General features: G+C 37.8%; 1 protein-coding gene and 2 pseudogenes across 1 annotated transcript; all 3 read right to left on the bottom strand.

Annotated features, from left to right (window-relative positions):
- Nucleotides 1-5532: 5532 nt before the first annotated feature.
- LOC133102715 (U6 spliceosomal RNA) lies at nt 5533-5632 on the bottom strand (annotated as a pseudogene).
- Nucleotides 5633-7547: 1915 nt separating this feature from the next.
- On the bottom strand, nt 7548-8080 carry LOC133102218 (ribulose-phosphate 3-epimerase-like; annotated as a pseudogene).
- Nucleotides 8081-11509: 3429 nt separating this feature from the next.
- FAM162B (family with sequence similarity 162 member B) lies at nt 11510-24144 on the bottom strand. Its single transcript, XM_061207517.1, is given in 5 exon segments — nt 11510-11746; nt 20166-20274; nt 23712-23823; nt 23972-24023; nt 24025-24144. Coding segments are annotated over 5 exon segments (492 nt in total). The 3' UTR covers nt 11510-11647.
- Between the last annotated feature and the right edge of the window lie 487 nt (nt 24145-24631).

The following is a 24631-nucleotide window of genomic DNA, read 5'->3' as shown; positions in this document are numbered from 1 at the left end:
CTTCAGTATTTGAAACTATGTTAATCACAGAGTAGTGAAAGTAATTGGATCAATTATTTTTAGGGTTTCTTGCTCCCAGTAAAGTGGTCTGCAATTTTAGTGGGAAATGAATTCCTGAAAATGTATGAACATATAATGTACAGGTCAAACAATAGATTTAAACACGCAGTGGAGTTCCTATCCCAGAAATCCTTAAGTATACCCTTTAATTATGTGTTTGCTCAGTTGTATATTTGTTCTTTCATTTTTTTCCTTTCATATTTGAACAGTTTACCACTGAAATTAAATGAGCATATGATTCCCCCCTTTCAGGACATCTAATGATTTTCATGTTTGCTTCAGTAGTTTAAGTTTTAAGAGACACATACATCATATCATTAGTAGCACTTTAACATTTCAATTTTCCATTCTGTTTTGAAATAAAAATTTCAAGTAGTTGCACTTGCAAGCACTGCTGTATAGCACTACCAGAACTCAAATGTTGATTGGGAGCAACCCCACCAAGTAAAGAGCTTGGAATGTTCACTAGTTTATGCATAAATATTTAAATTTGGAAACAGTAGGCAGTTTAGGGAATTTAATGTGCAGTTCCCCAAAGTACCTGTTATTTAAAAATTGGGAGTTTTAAACTTTGGACAACATTACTTTTGAGGGATCCCTCCTGTTCCCTTTCAGTTATGGTTGTTTTTCTAAACTGTTCTAAAAAAGCATGGCAAAATTTAATATATTCTTTGTTTAGGGTTTCAGCATGACTCACTATTTTCTGAGCATTCCATCTTTTAAATTGTTTTATTATAAAATATACACAAAGAGAATAATGTGTAAGAAGACACTTTGAATAATAACATGAACACCTGTGTATTCACCATCCAGCTTAATTATTATCAGTACCTTGTAGATAGTACTCTGGATTTTATTAATAATCCCTGTGCTTTTCCTCATTGTTTCATCTCATGTGTATGTATCCCTAAGAAATACACATTCCCCTGCCTGTTTTCTAAATATGTAAACTGGAATATTTTTTATATCTGTGGCTTTTTTGTTTTGGCTCAATGTTAACATTTTTTGAGATTCATTCATATTGATGCATGTATCTGTGGTTTGTTCATTTTTCTTGCTGTATACTAATCCATTTTGTGACTACATCATGATGTCTGATAGGGAAAGTTCTATTTTGCTTTTGTTCAGGATCGTCTTAGCTCTTTGCATTTCCATATAAATGTAGCATTCACTTGTTCAATTCCATGAAAAGCCCCTTAGGGATTTTGGATGAAATTACATGTAATCCATAGGACAATTTTGGAGGAATTAACATCTTAATGATACTAACTCTTCCTATCCATGAACAAGTTATAGCTCACCATGTATTTAGATCTTCCTTACTGTATTTCAACAAAATTTTATAATTGTCTTCATAAATGTTATCGACAAATAATAAACAATCTATAATAGGAATAGAAAAGAGTTTTATTTAAGGCAAACTGAGGACAGTTATTTGCTAAAATAATATTTTGGACATTGGATTAAGTAAAATATTCTATTAAAATTAATTTCACTGATTATTTTGACTTTTTAACATGGCTATTAGAAACATAAATTACATATATGGCATTATTTTTCTATTCATTGACAGTGGTATAAGAAGCTTAATACAGTAAACTTCCTTCTTCTCCCTCTCTGCCTTTGTGCTACTGTCAGATTTTTCTACATGTTATAAACTCCACAATGCATTTTTTAAAATTTTGCTTTAAACAGTCAACTATTTTTAAAAGGTTTAAACAAATTATAAAGGTTTTTAAAAATATATTTGCCCACATAGTTACCATTTCTACTATTCTTCAATTCTTTGTGTAGATCTAGATTTCTATCTGATATTTTCCTTCTGCATGAAGGACTTATATTTTTGTATTGTAAGTTGCTGGTGATCAATTCTGTTAGCTTTTGTATGCCAACATAAACCTTTATTTCACCTTCATTTTTAAAAGATATTTCTATTGGGTATAGAATTCCAAACACATTTTGTTCTTTCAAGATGTTGCCCCCACTGTCATCTTACTTGCTTTGTTTCTGACAAGAAGTTTGCTATCATTCTTAATTGTTGTTCCTTTGTGTGTAATGTTAACTTTTCTCTGATTTAAAAATTTTTTTCTTTATCACTGATTTTAAGCAATTTGATTATGATGTAACTTGGTATGCCTTTTTTTCATGTTTCTTGTTCTTGCAGTTAGCTGAGCCTCTCGTGTTTGTGAGTTTATAGTTTTCATCAAATTTGGAAACATTTCAACCATTATTTCTTCAAATATTTTAAAAATTCCAATTCCACTTATATTAGGCTGCCCAAAATAGTCATGCAGCTTACTGATGATTTGTTCATTTCTTTTTCAGTTGTTTTTCAATATGTGTTTCATTTGGGATAATTTTCCTTGCTTTGTCTTCAAGTTCACTAATCGACAAGATTAGTGTCTAATCTGCTCTTAATTTCATTAGTGTATTTTTCATATGATACTTTGTATATTTTATTTCTAGAAGTTCTATTTGGGTCTGTTTTATATCTTCCATGTTTTTTCTTACCATGCTTAAGCTTTCCTCCACTGTGTTGAACATAGCAAGTAGAATAATAGATGTTATGTTATATTGTCCTTGTCTGCTAATTCTATCATCTGTGTCATTTCTTGGTCTTTTTATTGATTTTTCTCCATACTATGGGTTGTATTTTACATTGGCATGCGTTCTATGCACATCTGGTAATTTTTTATTGGATACCAGGCATTGTGAATGTTACTTTGTTGGCTATTAGATATTAGATTTTATATATATATATATATATATATATATATACACACACACAGATATATATGTATATTCTTGAGCTTTGTTATCAGAAAAATTAAGTTACTTGGAGAAATTTTTATTCTTTACATAAAGGCTTGCTTTTGAACTTTGTAAGGCAAGCACAGATAGCTTTTTTTTAACTGAGACAATACTATTCCTAGTACTCTGCTACTCTGTGAAACAGAAGGGTTTCCACTTTGTCTGGAAACTATTCTTGGCCATGTGTGAGCTCCAAAACTTGTTTCTCCTTGTTCTTTCAGGTGGTTCTTTTCATGGTATTGGGTAGTAGTCACGTGGTCATCAGTACTCAGCTGCAGATCTCTGGAGCTATCTGTGCAGCTCTGTCACCTTGATACTCTACCCTGTGAAATCTGGTTGTCTTATCTCTCCTGGCCTCCCAACTCTTTCTCCTCAACTCAGAGAGAATTCTAAGTTCCACATGGGTTTCCCTTCTATGTCCTGCAGTCTTGAAACTCTCTAGGCAGTAAAGTGGAGCAATCATAGGGCCCAACTAACTTATTTCCTCTATTTTACAGATCACTGTCCTTGAGTGCCTGATGTCCAGTGTCTGGAAACTGTCATTTCATATTTCTGTCTGATTTTTTACTTGTTTGTGGCAGGAGAGTGACTCTTGTCCCTATTATTCCATTTTGCCCAGAGGGAAAGATGACATACCAATTTATAATGTTCTTTTGGCTTTCATCCCTTTTATCATTTATAATTTTGTTTTCTTGTACCTTTTTTCTTTTATCTTGATGACATTTGCCAAATTAGGTTATAGTGATCCTCTAAATTCTATGTTTGTATTTACCTCATTAGTTTCTGCTCCTAATGTAACCGAGCAGGATGCTATGAGACCTTCCCAGGACAGACCCCATCCATGTCCTCTGCCTGCCTTTTGTCTGTAGAAAGAATTTAGTCAAAGAATAAAATCAATCAGAGAAGTGAGAAAATGCAGAAAGAAAGGAAAACAGTCAAGCAAGACAAAATAATAATACTTTAGCCATTAAACAGAGTCAAGGACCTTTAGTTCTTCCCCAAGGGCTGTAGATAATATTCTGAGCCCTGTCCTTTGAGCTGTTTTGCAGATACTGAATCCCCCACCAGGTGGAAGAAGTTAACTGTCTGCTGCCCACAAGCATGTAGACTCCAGACCAGACCGGTTGGAACCAGAAGGGTCATGATGCTGACTCCCAATTACCTCACCACCAACCAGTCAGAAGAATGTCCACAAGCTGATCACACCCTGCTCCTTGAACACTATAAAACTCACTACCCCCTCCAGGGGGGGACACACAGTCTTGAGGGCATTAGCCTGTTGTGGCCCCCTTTGCCTGGCAAAGCAATAAAAGCTACTCATTTCTACTTCACCCAAAACTCTGTCTCCGCGTTTCTATTCGGCACCGGTGAACAGAGGCTGAGTTTCAGCAACTCAGCCTTTCTTTTCTAAGAAAAGTGTTTTGTGAGGCTAACAATTTACTTTGAAGTACCACTTCAGCTGCATTCCACAAGCTTTAATATATAGCTTTTTCTTATCATTCAGCTCTAAGCATTTTAAAACTCCCATTATGATTTACTCTTTGACCAAAGAGTCATTTAGAAATGTGTCTTTAAATCTTCAAACTTTAAAAACATGCCCTTAATTTCTAAGTTGTGATGTGATTACATGTCGTTTAAAAGTTGATGAAATGTGCTTCATGACCTAGTATGTGCTCAGTTTTAGTGAAATGTTGCATGCATGCTAGAAAAGAATTTGTTTTATTAATTGATTCACATAATTTATATCTTTACTATTCAGCTTAATTTGTCAGTTTCCAAGAGAGGTATGTTAAAATTTCCCAAGATGATAGTGGGTTTATTCATTTTTTTCCTTGGAGTTCTGGCTGTATTTACATGCTACGTTATTTTGTGCATACAGATTTAGAATTACTATATCATTTTTTCAGGTTCAAATGAGAATCTGTACATTTATGTGCTAAAAGAATAGAACAATAGTTATTACAAAACTGATATTTTCAGATTACATGATAAGTGAATTTAAATAAAACGAACTAGTTGAAACTTAATTGAAAATATTTTCCCTTTCAGTGTTTGTGGTGGGAACAACGGACTTCCCTCCTGAAGGCTGAAGATACAGCAGTGTTATGTCAAGATGAAAAACTTGGTCAGATCAAAAGGTCAGGCATGGCTTTACATAATGAAATCTTCTGTACCAGTACACCAGAGTATGACCACCATCCAAAGAGGCAGACAGCAGATGGAATGGAAGAGTATGAAACCTTTGATCTAGGATTTACTAATGTTAAAAAAAATAAGTGAAAGAGAATAGGTTGGTTAATAAAATGACGTAACTTAAGGGAAAACAGGATTCGTAACAACAAAAAAGCCCTGTTCTTAATCCCCTACTTCCTGCAGCCACAATTTCAGAATAAGAACATATACTTCATGTATTAATCTTTTATGCTGTTCATGAGACAGGCAAGGTAAGTATTTTTCTTTCCTTCTTGAACCACAGGAGTAACTAACTTTTCACCCACAAACAAGTGTTAGTCACTTGTGGTTTTAAGTTTAAGGTGTACAGTGTAATTATTTGACTTCCAATTATTGTGAAATGATTACCACAGTAAGTTTAATTAATATCCATCATCTCAAATAGATATCCCCCAAAAAAGAAAAAAATTGGTTTTTTCCTTGTGATGAAAAAATATGGAACGCTTCAGGAATCTGCATGTCATCCTTGTGCCGGGGCCATAATCTCCATATCATTCCAATTTAGTATACATGCTGTTGAAGCAAGCACTATTGTACTTTCACTGTACATTTATTTTTAAAGAAAAAGAAAACAAAAGCTGGTCAAGCCCAAGTTGTCCAGACAAACAAACTCAAATCTTTCCGTCATGTCTGATATTATAATCTAGTATGTAAATTTTAAAATTACAGCTGTTTTTATATTCCTTGTGTTGTCTGATTTGGGTAAAATGCCACTTGTTCATGACACAACCCTTTCCTAGGCCAAAATAAAAACAAATATTAAGAGACAAAATTTTATCTTATACTGTTAGAGGGAAAAAAACAGACTCTATTATATATTGATACTTAAGTGCTAACATTCTTATTTTTCAAACCTTATTTCTCAAAATTCATAGTAACCTTGAGAAGTTTAGAGACACTGGCTCTGTTATTTCTTGCCATATTTATTATGTAGCAAGAGTAATTATAAGAATGAAGGGGTAAATACATATTTGTTGTCCAAGTGTAATTTGGAGAACACATAAAACTTTTAGTTTATGAATTAACTCTGTCATCTAATAGCCTACCTGGTCTTTCATGGAATAATAAAATGCATATCCCTGGGGCGAAAATCTATAGTTCCAGAATATTCTCAGCTATCTGGCCTGCTACATGATAAAGTTAGACTGGAAATAAGAAAATGTTAGATAAAAGCATCTTGCTTTACCTGACCCACCTTCCAAGGCCCCATTTGTAAGGAGTACAGACCGGAAATCCTATGTCCCCTGGATCCTTTCCAGGGTATCAGCCTATTGCTGAATTTTAATTCCTTCATTTTTAAAATAGGGTCAAAAATACCTGTCCCAACACTCATTAGAATGATTTACAGACTTAATGAAATTATATCGAAGTACTCTGTATCTACAAAACATAAATTTATATAATAGCTACTTTGTATTGAGCATCTATTAAGTTCTAGGAGTAGTGCTGGGTGCTTTACATATATAATGTTACCTCTTTTAATCCTCAACACAACCCTACAAAGTTGTTATAATTACATTGAGTTTATAAATGAAATATTAGAAGCTCAGAGATTGAGTGATTTGCTAAGGTCAAACAGCTGGAAAAGGCAGAGTCAGGATTCTGGATATTACTTCCAAAGAGAGACTACTTTTTCCTTTGTAAACTAAGGCAACAATGTCCTCAAGGATGTTAGATGTGTTCAAGAAAGGGGGAAAAAATCACTGAATAATCTATCCCACCAGCAAAATTGACAGGTGAAACCTATGCTCACATTTTAGAATAGACCACAGACCACCTGAAATACCCTGTATTTCATACATTTTAAAATAGTTTTGATGCATCAACTGTAAGATGAAAGTGAAAAATAGATGTTCTAGACATAAGAAAAATATGGTATCTATCCCAGCTAGATCCAAGCTTAACTTTTCATATATTCCATTCTAATCATTATCAAGCATATAGACAAATCACAAATGACCCCAAACAGGAAAAACATAACAACTTCCTTTGCTTTTAGAAGACGTGTGAGACACAAGTCTTTTTAGAAAAGCAGGAAAAATAATTTTCTAATAGTAACTAATATGCCTTCCTTAGTCATTAAAACATACTTTTCAGTAATCTTAATAATAAAGCCATATATTCACACTTCATAAAAATGAAGTCACCAAGTAAAAGCAAAATATTCATCACACTAATCTTTAAATTTCATCTCTAAAAATGTAGTTAAATACATCAATTTCTAACCTCTCAGAACAAATAGATTTTAGGCACTGGAATGAATAACTGCCCAGAAAAGCAGCATTGCCTCAATCCCAATATAATTTGGTAGTCAACATTCTTGCTTTCCAGTTAAAAGATTTCATGAGAAGAAACACTCGGCTTTTGAGGTTTCACTGATCAAGAGAACGTTTCTGAGTAGACACTGAGCAAACATTTTTAAACGCGTTGTCACAGATACGTCTTCACTCCTCATTGCCAGACACAATCATGTTACCTCCTGACTCTGTACAGTTATGGACAGTGTTAGTACCCACTCCACCGTCAATCAGTGAATCTTTGGCATCATATCTTCCATGGATTTCTGCCTTCCAAACCCAGGTTCCACTGTCATAACCAAAGCTTTCTCTATCTGATTAGCCCATGGTGCCAAATGCTCACATGCTTAGTTTGATGGCAAGGTCAATTTCATCTCGTCCTCACATGTCTTTAATCAAAGCCCTGGATTCTCAGTAACCTCCAGATTAAATATTGATTGGTTCTTGCTACAGCCATTCACTTTATCCACTGGTCTAGCCGAGACACTATCATGTGCATATCCAAACCTAACTGCTCGTGGAGGCTTTCTACAGCAGGGTGACCAAAGGTGATGTTGGGGACAAAATATATCCAAGGGTAGAGAACCAGCCTTGGAGTCCAGCATCCAGGGGCTCTCAGCCCCTAAATTTGCCAGATTGCTGTTGAGGGTGGACAGGCCAATCTCACCATTGGATGCCATTGTACCAAGAGAATGATATCTTTTGATGAATCTTTTACCAATATCTTGTAACCCTCTTTATCTCTAGTAATTCATCTTATCTTAAAGTTTATTTTGTCTGCCATTTATTCAATTAATCCCCCATTGATGGACATTTAAATTGTTTTCAGTCTTTTGCCATTGTAAATAGTGTGGCAATGAATATCACTGTAAATTTCTGGCTCAATAAATACATATACAATTTTGCTAGGTATTGTCAAATTTCCATCCATAAGGGTTGTACTGTCTTTCATTCCAAACAGCAGCATATGTGAGTACCTCCTTCTCACCACCTTGGAAACGGTATGTTATTCAGCTCACTTTTTTTTTTTTTTAATTTTATTTATTTATTTATTTATTTATTTATTTTATCTTTGGCTGTGTTGGGTCTTCGTTTCTGTGCGAGGGCTTTCTCTAGTTGCGGCGAGCTGGGGCCACTCTTCATCGCGGTGCGCAGGCCTCTCACTATCGCGGCCTCTCTTGTTGCGGAGCACAGGCTCCAGACGCGCAGGCTCAGTATTTGTGGCTCACGGGCCCAGTTGCTCCGCGGCATGTGGGATCTTCCCAGACCAGGGCTCGAACCCGTGTCCCCTGCATTGGCAGACAGATTCTCAACCACTGCGCCACCAGGGAAGCCCCTCACTTTTTTTTAAAGCAGCTTTATTGTGGTGTAGTTTATATATCATAAAATCCACCCATTTTAAGTGTACAGTTTGAGTTTTCATAAATTCACACAGTAGTTCATTGCTACAATCCAGTTTCAGAGCACTTCCATCACCCAAGTTCTGCTGTTAATACTTTTAACCAAATAATTGGTATAGATTTATTGGGGGCTGCAGCTAACACAGACGGCATAAATTCTAGCCCCAAATACACATGGTAACAAACTTGTGGTTAGGAATTCTTCAAGGATTGTTTTCTACTTTTCATTTAAATCTAAAGAGGATAAATAGGTGAGTTTCTTACGCAACCCCGCACTCTGTTGGTTTTTGTGTCAGTCTGACTAGGCTATAGTACACAGTTACCCAATTAAACACTAATCTAAATGTTGCTGTGAAGGTATTCTGTAGGTGGGATTAATACTTTCAGTCAGTTGACTTTAAGAAAAGGAGATACCTTTGATAATCTGAGTGGCCTTATCCAATCATTTGAAAGACCAGCAGAGCAAAGCCAAGGTTTCCTGAGGAAGACAAAAATTCTGCCTTTGGACTATAGTTTCAGCTCCTGCCAGAGGGTTCCCAGCCTGCTGGCCTGCCCTACACATTTCTGATTTGCCAGCTCCCACAGTCATGTAAGCCAATCCCTTTAAATAAATAAATAAAACGTTAATAAATAAATATATATATATAGATAAATATATAGATAAATCTATTTATATAGACATAGATAAACTCTTGTACTGGCTTTAGATACAGATATAGATATAGATAGAAATAGATATAGATAGAAATCAGTCAGAACTCTGACTGATACAGGCACCCCACCATTACCACCAAATCCCAGTTCAACCCTCTGACAATATAAACTTTCTGGGATTCTGGCTTCATGTGGATGTCCATCCTCTCAGCTTTACCAAGCCTCATGTTTTTGTTTATTCTCCCTAGCATATGATCACCTAGGATATCTAGATGCCCCCATGGCAAGCAGCAGCATAAGACAGGCTTAACTCTTTGGATTTTTACTTTCTTACTGTCTATAGCAAGGATCTTCCTTCTTTTCCCAACAGTTCAGTCAAGTGTTTTAAAAGATGTTTTAAAAAATATTTTAACCAGGATTTTTAGTTCAATGCTGGATGACTTCTCTGGAAATCTAGTCTTCCATCTAACCAGAAAGGGAAATCATCACATCTATCCTTATAAACATTTTCTTTGAGGTTTTCTATAATATTTAGAATATCCCAGGAATCTTCAAGCAGAGTGTCAAAGACTTTCAAGGAAGTATACAGAATAAGATATTCTTAAGAAAATTGATTTCTAGATCTTTAAACTTTATATATACTCTATCCTAAAATTGACCTGTCTGAGAATAGACTGTGGTCTGCTGGTTCTCACATCTTCTCATCATCAACTTTGTACTGTTGTGCCCCCCAAAATATCAATACTTCTCTTCCATTCTTGATTCTTATTCGTGCTTTACTCCGTGGTGTAAAAGCCTTCTGCATGACAGATGGGTAATTCAGAACACACAGCTCCTGAAGAGGAGTCCCACAAGGGCAAAGACAGCCCCTGTGCAAAATGCTACAGCAGCCAATGCCTTGGTTCATCCAGGGGGTGGACTCATAACAATGCTTCCTGCCTTCTCTATCTACCTTAGAATTGAACTCAGAAGTGAGATTATTGTCAGAGGGATGGGTATCACTGTCATTTTCAAATCAAAGTGAGACTTTTTCTAACAGAAAGTTAGTCTAGGTTTGATTTGACTTATTAGTTTGACAATGAGGACTGGCTTTGTCCTGAAAATTACAAAGCGGACATCCTCCATAAATTGAATGAGCTAACTAGGTAGCTTCAGGGTTATGATGGAAAATATATTTAAAGTACATTTAATACACAATAAAATGGAAATTATATCATTTCAACTAAATACATTTATGATTTTAAAATTATAGATGCCAAATTAAAATGTGTGAGGAGATATATAGTTTTTAAAGCTGTTTTAGGGCTTACTCAAGTTTGAAGACCATTGACTCATACCATTTTTATTTCTCTAATGTTTTTGTCTTTTTTAAATTGCTTTTACAATTACTGTTTTAGTACTTTTATCATTTTAAAATAGGTTTTGAAATTCATACTTCTCAGTTTATAAGACTTTTTAAACCTGTTTCATCTAGTTGCAAACTATGAAAAGAATACCCAGAGGGACTAACCAATCACCAAATACAGTAGAACTTTGGTTGAAAATTAGTTTAGGTTTTAAAGAGCCCTTAGTGATTTAATTCAACAATGTTTTAATGACATGCACAGAATGCTCATTTTAGCATTATCTTTAGTGGCCAAAAACTGGACCAAATATTCAGATAAACTGCAGCATATTCATACAATGGAATACTATAACACAATAAAAATGAACGAACACATGCTACAATCTGTGGATGAATCTCACAATATAATGCTGAGTATAAGAATTCACACTCACAAGTGTATATTGTGTAATTCTATTTATATGAAGTCTGAATACAGGCAAAAATAATCTATGGTGATAAAACTCACAACGATGGTTATCTGTGGAGGGTAATGACTGACAGAGGGCCGAAAGGAGGCTTCTGAGGCACTCTTGGTGATGTTCTACATCTCGACCTGAGCAGTGGTTATACAAGTGTGTTCACTATGTAAAAAATCTATCAAGCTGTATACACTTTTGTGCACTCCCTGAATGTATGTTATACTTCAACAAAAGTTTACTAAAAAGTAGAAATATAAAAGACTTTGTGGTTCTTGTTACCAAAATAAAACCTTGGCAAGTATTTTGTTAAATAGTCTCTTTTACCTATCTGTTATTGTTGCTGATAACAGTGATGATGTCCTGATGATCACTTTGTCAGTTAGACTATCATTTAGCCTTGCCCTGTGCAGCCAACGCAGCTTCTTCACGCCACTTTGCCTTCTTTGCCAGGTTCCAACTTGTTAAAGATTCGTGTCGTTCTGCAGCCTGCAGAAACAAGCAAACAAATAAAAAGCAAAGCATTTTTACGCTCTGGAAGAATTTGTGTTTTAGATAGAGAAACATAGGAAAGACTCTATGAAAAGGAGAAAAGTAACTTAAAGCATCTATCACACATAGCATTTGAGAAAAATGATCCTTTGGTACAGAAAAAAAATTTACTTCAGTTGCTAGAGTTCCAGTCAACAGGACAGCTCATATCAAAAATCTGCTCTCACCCTCTCTTGGCACACATAGATATATTTGTTGGATAAAGAGTTAACAAATATATTTTCAAATACTTAATGAAGCTCAGATTCAAGAAAGGGAAATCCTCAGGTACCAGACATGGAAAGAACGAAAAAGGCATGAATTGCTGGGGAATGAGAAGGACTGAAGCCATGATAGAAGGAAATGGCTTCAAACGGGGACATTAGGGGAAAATATTGGCTTTAACAGCTGTGGGCTGGGAATGGAATATCTACACCAACAGACGTGTTCAGGATTTGGATCTTGGGCACAGAGCTGAGGTATTTCTGTGAAATGACTAAAACTCCTCTCACCAGCCCGAGGAACTGGCAAGGAAACTAGGCATTTATCTGGGGAAAAATTTACCTGTGAAAAGAAAAGATAATTAGCATTATGATCAGGAGGAAAGAACGCTAGCTAGAAAATAGACCTGAGGAAAAAATCTAAATGCAGCACAGAGATAAAGGTGAAAAAATAGAAAAGAGAAGTTAAGAGACATGGAGGACAGAATTAGAACTTCCAAAATACATTCTTTTTTTTTTTTTTTTCCACATCAGGATACTGAGATACCAAGGGGGATAAATGACTCACCCACAATCATACAACTAATAAGTGGCTATATTTTAGAGGATTATGAGCTCATTTTTTTAAACATCTTTATTGGAGTATAATTGCTTTACAATGTTGTGTTAGTTGCTGCTGTATAACAAAGTGAATCAGCTATACATATACATACATGTATCCCCATATCTCCTCCCTCTTGCGTCTCCCTCCCACCCTCCCTATCCCACCCCTCTAGGTGTTCACAAAGCACCGAGCTGATCTCCCTGTGCTATGCGGCTGATTCCCACTAGCTATCTATTTTACATTTGGTAGTGTATATATGTCCATGCCACTCTCTCACTTTGTTCCAGCTTACCCTTCCCCCTCCCCGTGTCCTCAAGTCCATTCTCTACGTCTGCGTCTTTATTTCTGTCCTACAACTAGGTTCATCAGTACCATTTTTTTTTATTTTAGATTCCATATATATGTGTTAGCATATGGTATTTGTTTTTCTCTTTCTGACTTACTTTACTCTGTATGACATTCTCTAGGTCCAGCCACCTCACTACAAATAACTCAGTTTCATTTCTTTTTATGGCTGAGTAATATTCCATTGTATATATGTGCTACATCTTCTTTATCCATTCATCTGTCAATGGACACTTAGGTTGCTTCCATGACCTGGCTATTGTATATAGAGCCGCAATGAACATTGTGGTACATGACTCTTTGAATTATGGTTTTCTCAGGGTATATGCCCAGTAGTGGGATTGCTGGGTCGTATGGTAGTTCTATTTTTAGTTTTTTAAGGAACCTCCATACTGTTCTCCATAGTGGCTGTAACAATTTACATTCCCGCCAACCATGCAAGAGGGTTCTCTTTTCTCCACACCCTTTCCAGCATTTATTGTTTCTAGATTTTTTGATGATGGCCATTCTGACCAGTGTGAGGTGATACCTCAATGTAGTTTTGATTTGCATTTCTCTAATGATTAGTGATGTTGAGCATCCTTTCATGTGTTTGTTGGCAATCTGTGTATCTTCTTTGGAGGAATGTCTATTTAGGTCTTCTGCCCATTTTTGGATTGGGTTGCTTGTTTTTTTGATATTGAACTGCATGAGCTGCTTGTAAATTTTGGAGATTAATCCTTTGTCAGTTGCTTTGTTTGCAAATATTTTCTCCCATTCTGAGGGTTGTCTTTTCATCTTGTTTATGGTTTCCTTTGCTGTGCAAAAGCTTTTAAGTTTCATTAGGTCCCATTTGTTTATTTTTGTTTTAATTTCCATTTCTATAGGGGGTGGGTCAAAAAGGATCTTGCTGTGATTGATGTCATAGAGTGTTCTGCCTATGTTTTCCTCTAAGAGTTTTACAGTGTCTGGCCCTACATTTAGGTCTTTAATCCATTTTGAGTTTATTTCTGTGTATGGTGTTAGGCAGCGTTCTAATTTCATTCTTTTACATGTAGCTGTCCAGTTTTTCCAGCACCACTTATTGAAGAGACTGTCTTTTCTCCATTGTATATTCTAGTCTCCTTTATCAAAGATAAGGTGACCATAGGTGCGTGGGTTTATCTCTGGGATAATCTTACTGTTTTTGTGCCAGTACCATACTGTCTTGATTACTGTAGCTTTTGTAGTATAGTCTGAAGTCAGGGACCATGATTCCTCCAGCTCTGTTTTTCTTTCTCAAGGTTGTTTTGGCTATTTGGGGTCTTTTGTGTTTCCATACAAATGGTGAAATTTTTTGTTCTACTTCTGTGAAAAACGCCATTGGTAGTTTGACAGGGATTGCATTGAATCTGTAGATTGCTTTGGGTAGTATAGTCATTTTCACAATGTTGATTCTTCCAACCCAAGAACATGGTATATCTCTCCATCTGTTTGTATCATCTCTAATTTCTTTCATCAGTGTTTTCTAGTTTTCTGCATACAGGTCTTTTGTCTCCTTAGGTAGGTTTATTCCTAGGTATTTTATTCTTTTTGTTGCAGTGGTAAATGGGAGTGTTACCTTAATTTCACTTTCAGATTTTTCATCATTAGTGTATAGGAATTCGAGAGATTTCTGTGCATTAATTTTGTATCCTGCTACTTTACCAGACTCATTGATTACCCCTAGTAGTTTTCTGGTAGCATCTTTAGGATTCTCTATGTATAGTATCATGTCATCTGCAAACAATGACAGTTTTATTTCTTCTTTTCTGATTTGGATTCCTTTTATTTCTCTTTCTTCTCTGATTGCTGTGGCTAAAAATTCCAAAACTATGTTGAATAATAGAGGTGAGAATGGGCAACCTTGTCTTGTTTCTGATCTTAGTGGAAATGGTTTCAGTTTTTCACCATTGAGAACGATGCTGGCTGTGGGTTTGTCTTATATAGCCTTTATTATGTTGAGGTAAGTTCCCTCTATGCCTACATTCTGGAGGGTTTTTATCATAAATCGGTGTTGAATTTTGTCAAAAGCTTTTTCTGCATCTATTGAGATGATCATATGGTTTTTCTCCTTCAGTTTGTTACTATGGTGTATCACATTGATTGATTTGTGTATATTGCAGAATCCTTGCATTCCTGGGATAAACCCCACTTGACCATGGTGTATGATCCTTTTAATGCATTGTTGGATTCCGTTTGCTAGTATTTTGTTGAGGATTTTTGCAACTATGCTCATCAGTGATATTGGCCTGTAGTTTTCTTTTTTTGTGACATCTTTGTCTGGTTTTGGTATCACAGTGATGGTGGCCTCGTAGAATGAGTTTGGGAGTGTTCCTCCCTCTGCTATATTTTGGAAGAGTTTGAGAAGGATAGGTGTTAGCTCTTCTCTAAATGTTTGATAGAATTTGCCTGTGAAGCCATCTGGTCCTGGGCTTTTGTTTGTTGGAAGATTTATTTTTTTTATTTTTTTTTATTTTTGGCTGTGTTGGGTCTTCGTTTCTGTGCGAGGGCTTTCTCTAGTTGTGGCAAGTGGGGGCCACTCTTCATCGTGGTGCGCAGGCCTCTCACTGTCGCGGCCTCTCGTTGCGGAGCACAGGCTCCAGACATGCAGGCTCAGTAGTTGTGGCTCACGGGCCTAGTTGCTCCGTGGCATGTGGGATCTTCCCAGACCAGGGCTTGAACCCGTGTCCTCTGCATTAGCAGGCAGATTCTCAACCACTGCACCACCAGGGAAGCCCTGTTGGAAGATTTTTAATCACAGTCTCAATTTCAGTGCTTGTGATTGGTTTGTTTATATTTTCTATTTCTTCCTGGTTCAGTCTTGGAAGGTTGTGCTTTTCTAAGAATTTGTCCATTTCTTCCAGGTTGTCCATTTTATTGGCATGTAGTTGCTTGTAGTAATCTCTCATGATCCTTTGTATCTCTGCAGTGTCAGTTGTTACTTCTCCTTTTTCATTTCTAATTCTATTGATTTGAGTCTTCTCCCCCTTTTTTTTTTGATGAGTCTGGCTAATGGTTTATCAATTTTGTTTATCTTCTCAAAGAACCAGCTTTTAGTTTTATTGATCTTAACTGTTGTTTCCTTCATTTCTTTTTCATTTATTTCTGATCTGATCCTTATGATTTCTTTCCTTCTGCTAACTTTGGGGGTTTTTTGTCTTCTTTCTCTAATTGCTTTAAGTGTAAGGTTAGGTTGTTTGAGATGTTTCTTGTTTCTTGGGGTAGGATTGCATTGCTATAAACTTCCTTCTCAGAACTGCTTTTGCTGCATCTCATAGGTTTTGGGTTGTCGTGTTTTCATTGTCATTTGTTTCTAGGTATTTTTTGATTTCCTCTTTGATTTCATCAGTGATCTCTTGGTTATTTAGTACCATATTGTTTAGCCTCCATGTGTTTGTATTTTTTACAGATTTTTTCCTGTAATTGATATCTAGTCTCATAGCCTTGTGGTAGGAAAAGGTACTTGATACGATTTGAATTTTCTTAAATTTACCAAGGCTTGATTTGTGACCCAAGATATGATCTATCCTGGAGAATGTTCTATGAGCACTTGAGAAGAAAGTGTATTCTGTTGTTTTTGGATGGAATGTCCTATAAATATCAATTAAGTCCATCTTGTTTAACGTATCATTTAAAGCTTGTGTTTCCTTATTTATTTTCATTTTGGATGATCTGTCCATTGATGAAAGTGGGGGGTTCAAGTCCCCTACTATTATTGTGTTACTGTTAATTTCCCTTTTTATGGCTGTTTGCCTCATGTATTGAGGTGCTCCTATGTTGGGTGCATAAATATTTACAATTGTTATATCTTCTTCTTGGATTGATCCCTTGATCATTATGTAGTGTCCTTCTTTGTCTCTTGTAATAGTCTTTATTTTAAAGTCTATTTTGTCTGATATGAGAATTGCTACTCCAGCTTTCTTTTGATTTCCATTTGCATGGAATATCTTCTTCCATACCCTCACTTTCAGTCTGTATGTGCCCCTAGGTCTGAAGTGGGTCTCTTGCAGACAGCATATATACGAGTTTTGATTCTGTATCCATTCAGCCAGTCTATGTCTTTTGGTTGGAGCATTTAATCCATTTACATTTAAGGTAGTTATCGATATGTGTGTTCCTATTACCATTTTCTTAATTGTTTTGGGTTTGTTATTGTAGGTCTTTTTTTTCTCTTGTGTTTCCTGCCTTGAGATATTCCTTTAGCATTTGTTGTAAAGCTGGTTTGGTGGTGCTGAATTCTCTTAGCTTTTGCTTGTCTGTAAAGGTTTTAATTTCTCCATCAAATCTGAATGAGATCTTTGCTGGGTAGAGTAATCTTTCTTATAGGTTTTCCCCTTTCATCACTTTAAATATGTCCTGCCACTCCCTTTTGGCTTGCAGTTTCTGCTGAAAGATCAGCTGTTAAACTTATGGGGATTCCCTTGTATGTTATCTGTTGCTTTTCCCTTGCTGCTTTTAATATTTTTTCTTTGTATTTAATTTTTGATAGTTTGATTAATATGTGTCTTGGTGTGTCTCTCCTTGGATTTATCCTGTATGGGACTCTCTGCGCTTCCTGGACTTGATTGACTATTTCCTTTCCCATATTAGGGAAGTTTTTGACTATAATCTCTTCAAATATTTTCTCAGTCCCTTTCTTTTTCTCTTCTCCTTCTGGGATGCCTATAATTTGAATGTTGGTGCATTTAATGTTGTCCCAGAGGTCTCTGAGACTGTCCTCAATTGTTTTCATTCTTTTTTCTTTTTCTGCTCTGTGGTAGTTATCTCCAGTATTTTATCTTCCAGGTCACTTATCTGTTCTTGTGCCTCAGTTATTCTGCTATTGATTCCCTCTAGAGAATTTTTAATTTCATTTATTGTGTTGTTCATCATTGTTTGTTTGCTGTTGAGTTCTTCTAGGTCCTTGTTAAACGTTTCTTGTATTTTCTCCATTCTATTTCCAAGATTTTGGATCACCTTTACTATCATTATTCTTTTTCAGGTTGACTGCCTATTTCCTGTTCATTTGTTTGTTCTGGTGGGTTATTACCTTGCTCCTTCATCTGCTGTGTATTTCTCTGTCTTCTCATTTTGCCTAACTTACTGTGTTCGGGGGTCTCCTTTTCGCAGGCTGCAGGTTCGTAGTTTCCATTGTAGGAATAATAGTCAGAATGGGGTAAGAGGCCATATTTGAAGTGATAACAGCTTAGACTTTTTCAGAAGTGAGGAAAGCTATAGGTCCTCAGACTGAAGAACATACAAAGTCCTTAGCAGAAAAAATAAAAATAGATACTGATGGGAGTCTAATATGCATCTCACATTCAGTATAGCCAAAATAGAGGACTTGACATATTTTGCCTGTCATGCCTATCAGTTCTTTCCCCAGCCTTAGACACCTCAACAAATGGCAGCACCATCCATCTAGGTGCTCAAAGCAAAAACCCAGGCTTTTTGATGTCATTCTTCCTTTTTCTCTCCTCTTCCCACATTGAATTTACCACAAAATTCTATCCTTTTGACCCCCAAATACGTCTCAAATTGCTAACCATTTCTCCATCTCTATATGACACCATCTTATTTAGGGTACATGCATTAATGATTGATAATGAAAGGTGAATTGGAGAGAGGCAAGAGAGACAGAGTGAGACCATTTAAAGGATACTGCAATAAACTAGGCAACAGATGGTGGTTATCTCAGACCAGGGTGATATCAAGAGAGATGGTGAGGAGTGGTCCAATTGTGCATATAGTCTTAAGTGGAGTCAACAGGATTGCTGGTATATAACGACTTACTCATGAGCAGTTGGAAAGATAATAAAATAGTGAGTACCTGAGCAAGGCCATTTCAGATGGGGTGGTCACGGAAGCTCTCACTGAGAAGAATGAGAATGAGTCAGCTACAGTAAAGTCAAGAGAAGGAGGGAAAGCCTAGAGAGAATAAAGGGTCTGACGCATTAAAAAACAAAAAAGAACTAGTGTGGCTGAAGCATAAGGAACAAAGGGGAGATGGTATGAAACACGGAGGGTCCAGGTAGTATCAAAATCCAATCTATCATTTAGGAGCTAGAGAATCACCAACTGGGTAGACAGTCATTTTATCTAGGATAGGTTACAAACAAGAGATGACTGAATTTCTTTATTTCTATGTTTAAGTGTTCAGCCTAGCAAACATTTAAGAAATTTTCCATTTGATGAGAATAATTTCAAAGCATAAGCTCTTTGCCGAGCCAACAGAAATGAGTAGACATGTATATAACATCAGTAAGCTCAGAAGACCCAGTCCCTGTGTGAATTATTGGGCTCAAATACTCTTGAAAACCTGAGAAGTAAAGAAGAGCAGGATCATAGGACTAGGCAGAATGGTCATTGGCTAAATGTGCCTAGAGAGTGAAGATGGATCCAGGCAAACTATTCTGTGTGATGTGGCTGCCAAAATCTATTTCCAACTCTGGCTGTGTTACTAAAATGCAGTGTTCAAAAACAAAGAAGTTATAATCGCACTCTAAGGGACTCAGTTGCAGGTATCACAATGAAGAGGGACACTGATAAACTGGAGTGTGTCCAGAGGAGAGCTCAAAATAGAGGAAAGTTGTTAGGGATGGAGAAATTAAGAATAGAGAAAAGATGACTGACAGAGATGTATCAGATATCTCCCAATATTTGTGGGGCTGATCTTCATGGTAAAAAGTGATCAGCAGATGAAAGAATTTGGGGAAGCAAGAAGCAAAATTAGACAGTAATTAGCTCTTAATTCTCCTCTAGAAACTACATATTGGAGATGACAAGGAAAGGGCTTCTACACAGGATACAGGCAAACTAGCCCGCCTTGGTCATCATTTCCAACTTTTGCACTTCTAAGTATTTCATGATTCTACGCAATAGCTAACTGAGTTCATGATTTAAGGAATGATGTAGTCTGGATAACTTTCATACAACAAAGTTCCTCCTGTGCAGATTTTAACCATGTTATAAACTGTTATTTTTGTTTTTGCTTATCTTATAAATGGAAACAAACTTCTGTCCCTCCTGTCCGTATAGTTAATTTGTTGACTCAAATTTCCATGAACAATGCTGTTTCCAGTATGATAAATATATGCGGGTGGCTCAAGCTGTCTGAGATGAAATTGTTCTTACATTGAGAAAACAGCAATAATCCCCCAAAGGAGAACAAAGCTCATAATCCTTCTTAAAATTCACAAGTCTATCTTTACTTTACAGAGGTACTCACCCTTTTGGCTGACGCTATCACTGCAAAGCAGGCGATGATTGTGAGTCCAATCATTACGTAACAAGCTTTCACTCGCGCTCTGTTTCTTGCAGCTTCTATCATTTCTGGCCTAAACCAAGATGTGTATTCTGTTAATTATATTAAAGCAATATGATTTTCCGACTGGCATAATAAACAATGATTTTTTATGTAAATATTCCAAAAATGTCCCCGAATGCAAATGGCAGATGTGAAAGATTTTCAAATGCTAGCCCATTATCTTACCGATTTCAAGTTAACAGGTATTTATTCAGGTCCTAAATAATGTTAGCCACTATGAAATGACAATGCAGTATATTTAGTTTCTAACTGTTCAAAATATAACTACTAGAGATTATGACCTGACTCTCCATCATTTTTGTTTCACTGACTTGGATAAAAGTAAGAATTAATGCCTACGTATGTTTATGACTCATGTTCATTTGGCCCCTGTGTTATTAAGTGGGCTTTGTTTTCAGTTTTGAACAGGTTGGTTTTGAAAACTTATTTTCATCATTTTGGTTTTTCACTAGCCTCCAAATCTCTTCTTGCCCCCTCCCACCCTGACTCCATTAAAGAGACTATTATACATTTTGTGAGGATGACTCTTATTATACTGCTATTATACATTATATATTTTGTGAGAATGTCTATTAGGGAAAGGGTGTTTCCTTCGTGGCTTCTGCATGAAGTTTTCAAAAGAAGTGATCAAAATCACAGTAATTTGTTGAAGAAAAGACAAACACACCTTCATTTTCTTATTATTATTCTGAAATTTTATATGCTTACATGAATACTGCATAGTCTTATTTATTAATAAAGTTATATGCAAGTTGTCCAGATTTTAGCAAAGTAGTGTTACAAAAGTAATCATGCCTGTAGGCCTTTATGATAAAATAAATTTTAACAATTTGCAGTAATATGAAGCGGCAGTTTATAAATACATATAATTAAAGAATGACTTTTGAGAATGTGTTCAGCAGTATTTTTTATCTTTGTCAAGTTTAAATAGAATGTAGTCACATAAAAAAAGAATTCCAGGAAGACAATTTGCAATTCTTCTTAAAAATGAAAAATTTTTTCTTTAACTTTCCACTAGTTGAAAGAACACAGAAAACCAATATCTAGCCTGCTTTCCTCAGATTTTAGGCAGATTAATGTAAGTTTTAAGGTAGTTGCAAACAGGTGAATTTTAGCACATTATTAGATTATACTTGTTGTTGACTTTTGTTCCAGATGGAACCTGAAAGATCTGATCTTTTTTACCCATCCATCTGGTTTTGAACCGCTATACCAAATTAGTTTAACACTGAAAAGAAAAGAAAAAGTACAGTCATTATTAAATATCATTAGTGTAAATTAGTTTAACACTGAAAAGAAAAGAAAAAGTACAGTCATTATTAAATATCATTAGTGTATGGTCCAAAGTTTATAGGTCACTTAATTATATGTCCATTAAAAGCATAAAAGTGAAAGCTGTTTATATTGTAAATCTAACACTTAGCTTAGGAGACATAGCTCTCCTAAATAGCAATGCTTTTAAAAAATTATAGAAAATAATAAAATATTCAAATACTTTCATGTTTTCAACCCAAAACTACAATACTTTTCCTAGGCACCTTGCTCAAAGTTAAATTCTTCTGTTTATAATATTTCTTTTTATTTTATTTTATTTTATTTTGGCTGTGTTGGGTCTTCATTGCTGCATGCACGCTTTCTCTAGTTGTGGTGATCCAGGGCTACTCTTTGCTGCGATGCGTGGGCTTCTCATTGCGGTGGCTTCTCTCATTGCGGAGCCTGGGCTCCAGGCACGCGGGATTCAGTAGTTGTGGCACACAGGCTCAGTAGTTGTGGCTCACGGGCTCTAGAGCGCAGGCTCAGTAGTTGTGGCGCACGGGCCCAGTTGCTTCGCGGCATGTGGGACCTTCTCAGACCAGGGCTCGAACCCATGTCCCCTGCATTGGCAGGCGGATTCTTAACCACTGTGCCACCAGGGAAGCCCTATAATATTTCTTTTGACTGTGATCCTGGGGAAATTAAATTATTTCTGTAAAATGGTTCTCTTCACATATACAGCCATGCTAAAATGGATCTAGGTTCTCTTGACAAGCATTAATTTACAATAATGCAGGTTCTTTACATTTTTGATTACTCTGTTGTGTAGCACTAGAATTCAAAATCCAAAAACACTGAGGATGGTCTTTTTAAGCTTTTCTGGGGCTAATTTCTTCTTTGGGCTAAGTCTTTAGTTTAGAGGCTATAAATCTCAAGGAAAACGAAATTTGCTTTATAATATTAAAAAACATCTTCGTGGTTGAATAAATGCTGAAAACAGAATTCAAATTCCATGTTATTTCAAATTCCATGTCCATTCCTCATTAAATAATTTGATATAAGAAAGGAATAAAAATGTTTGAGAATTCATTATTGAATGAACATTTCCCACCATATTTTGTTTTCCATTTATTTGAGATGCTTTTGGTAACTAATAAATTCACAATCAATAAAAGTGTAGGCAATATGCACAGAACAAGATGTAGGCCCAGTTTCCATTATCCATTCTAATAGGCATTGATTACATCATATAAATATAATATTTGAACAGTTGAAATCCTTATTTGATTTTATAGTTCTACTCTCCCCTTTTTTTGAGATCAGTTTAAAAAGTAGTAGATTGATTTTATCCTTAGTTTCCTTCCTTTCCTTCCTTCCTTCCCCTTGTAACCACTGCCTTGTAAAGTGCTGGGAAGATTTTTGGGCTTTGCGTGAACTGAAGCTGTAGAAAGATGGTTCTTACAGGTTACATTTACTTTTTTTTTTTTTTTTTTAACATATTATTTACCCTGGAGTTGAAGTTGTCAGCTTAAGTTTTATCAAGCGAATCTCTGTCCTGGGGTTTGGGATGAAGAGGCCGGCGACGCTGATGCGCCGTGGGTCCCAGTCCTAGAAAATCCGTACTCAGAGGGCTGCAGGACCGCGTACACCAGGCATCTCCCACCCAGAAGAGGAGGTCACATGGATGTGGCTTCTTCCCAGAGACTCTCTAGCCACCCTACGAGCCATGATGCTTCCTTGGGTGCTTCAGGGAGCCGCCCTCCCCCCGCCTCCCCTCCCAGGCCAGAGCCCCTCTCCCTCTCAGCCACCCGGGTGCACGCAAGGACGGTGCCTTCCGTTGGGCCTAAGTATACTCCACTGTCTCATGGCCCGGAGCTCCCTGGGGGCGGGTATCCGAGCGACGGTGGAAGTGCCCACTGAACTTCTGGATTTTCACCCGACTTCAAGAACCTCTCTGTAAGCTTAGCTTAGCTCCCACAGCCCAATCATGGAGCTTGGCATTTAACCGCACTCGGGGGGCGTGGGTAAATTCCTTAAGGTGGTAGGTATTACTGTGAAGACCTGTGTGGCTCCGCGGCCGCCTCCGCTCCAGGGTGCGCGGAGGTCCGAAAGTGGATGGACCCCGAGCCCCCCAGGCCCGGCGCCGACCCTGCCGGGCGCACGCAACCCGGGCCGGGCACAGGCCACACTTACGGAATCCGAGGCGGGATCTCCTCCATCGTTGTGAAACGCCCGGTCCACAGCCGGATTTTCCTGTCGAATTGCGACGGCTTGTGCTCGGAGGGGACCCTATGGGCCTTCCCTGCTGCGAAAGCGACAGGGATGTACGGAGGCACCGAGAGACCGACGGCACAGAGACCAGTGCACGCTCACGCCTCCGTCCCCCAGCCCCGGCTCCTCGCCCGCCCCTCCGCGGACCCCTCCCTCCCAGGCCGTTCCCAGTCCCTGCTCACAGGAACCCGGGGGCTCCGAGCCGCCGAGGGCCCCGCCGCCGGAGTACTGGGGGGTGACCGGGGGGCCGGAGAGACGTGACGGGCCGCAGCGCGGCTTCTGGGGGCGCTCCCGGGGCGCAGCGGGGGACGCGCCCCGGGCGGAGGCGCAGGAGGCGCCCGACGGCGGCGAGCATGCTGCGCCCTGGTCCGCCGGCCGCAACCCAGCCGGAGCCAGGGACCGAGCTCCCGGGACGCCTGCGCCGCCCCGCGCAGCTCCCAGGGGAGCCCCGGATGCGCAGCCGAAGTCTGTCGTGCGCCCCCTGGGCTCCCGGCCACCGCCCCCAGCCGGCGACCCGGGACGGGGGCTGAGTCGGTCGCCAGGCGGGGCCCGGGAGCGACCTGACGGCGGGACTACTTTCTTCCTGAGGCAGCTCCGTGCCGCTCGTTTTAAAGGCGATTCTTGGTGTGGAGTAGAAACGAGTTTCCGGCAGAGCTTTTTAGGTTCCACTGTTTGGTGCCCAAGAGAATAAATCTAAACCCTCTCCTCCAGAGAAGGGCAACAGTGAGACCTTCAAGTTCAGGTCGCTTCAGATGTTTACCAAGTAAGTGTCAGGACTTTCAACGAACTTCTGATTTTCCCATGAAGAGGTTTTCTGAAGTTAGGTCCTCGCCCCACTCTCC

This window comes from Eubalaena glacialis, chromosome 12 (genome assembly GCF_028564815.1).
Source record: "Eubalaena glacialis isolate mEubGla1 chromosome 12, mEubGla1.1.hap2.+ XY, whole genome shotgun sequence".
Lineage (NCBI taxonomy): Eukaryota > Metazoa > Chordata > Mammalia > Artiodactyla > Balaenidae > Eubalaena > Eubalaena glacialis.
The sequence above is the reverse complement of the archived record's forward strand: the minus strand, read 5'-3'. Positions and strand labels throughout refer to the sequence as shown.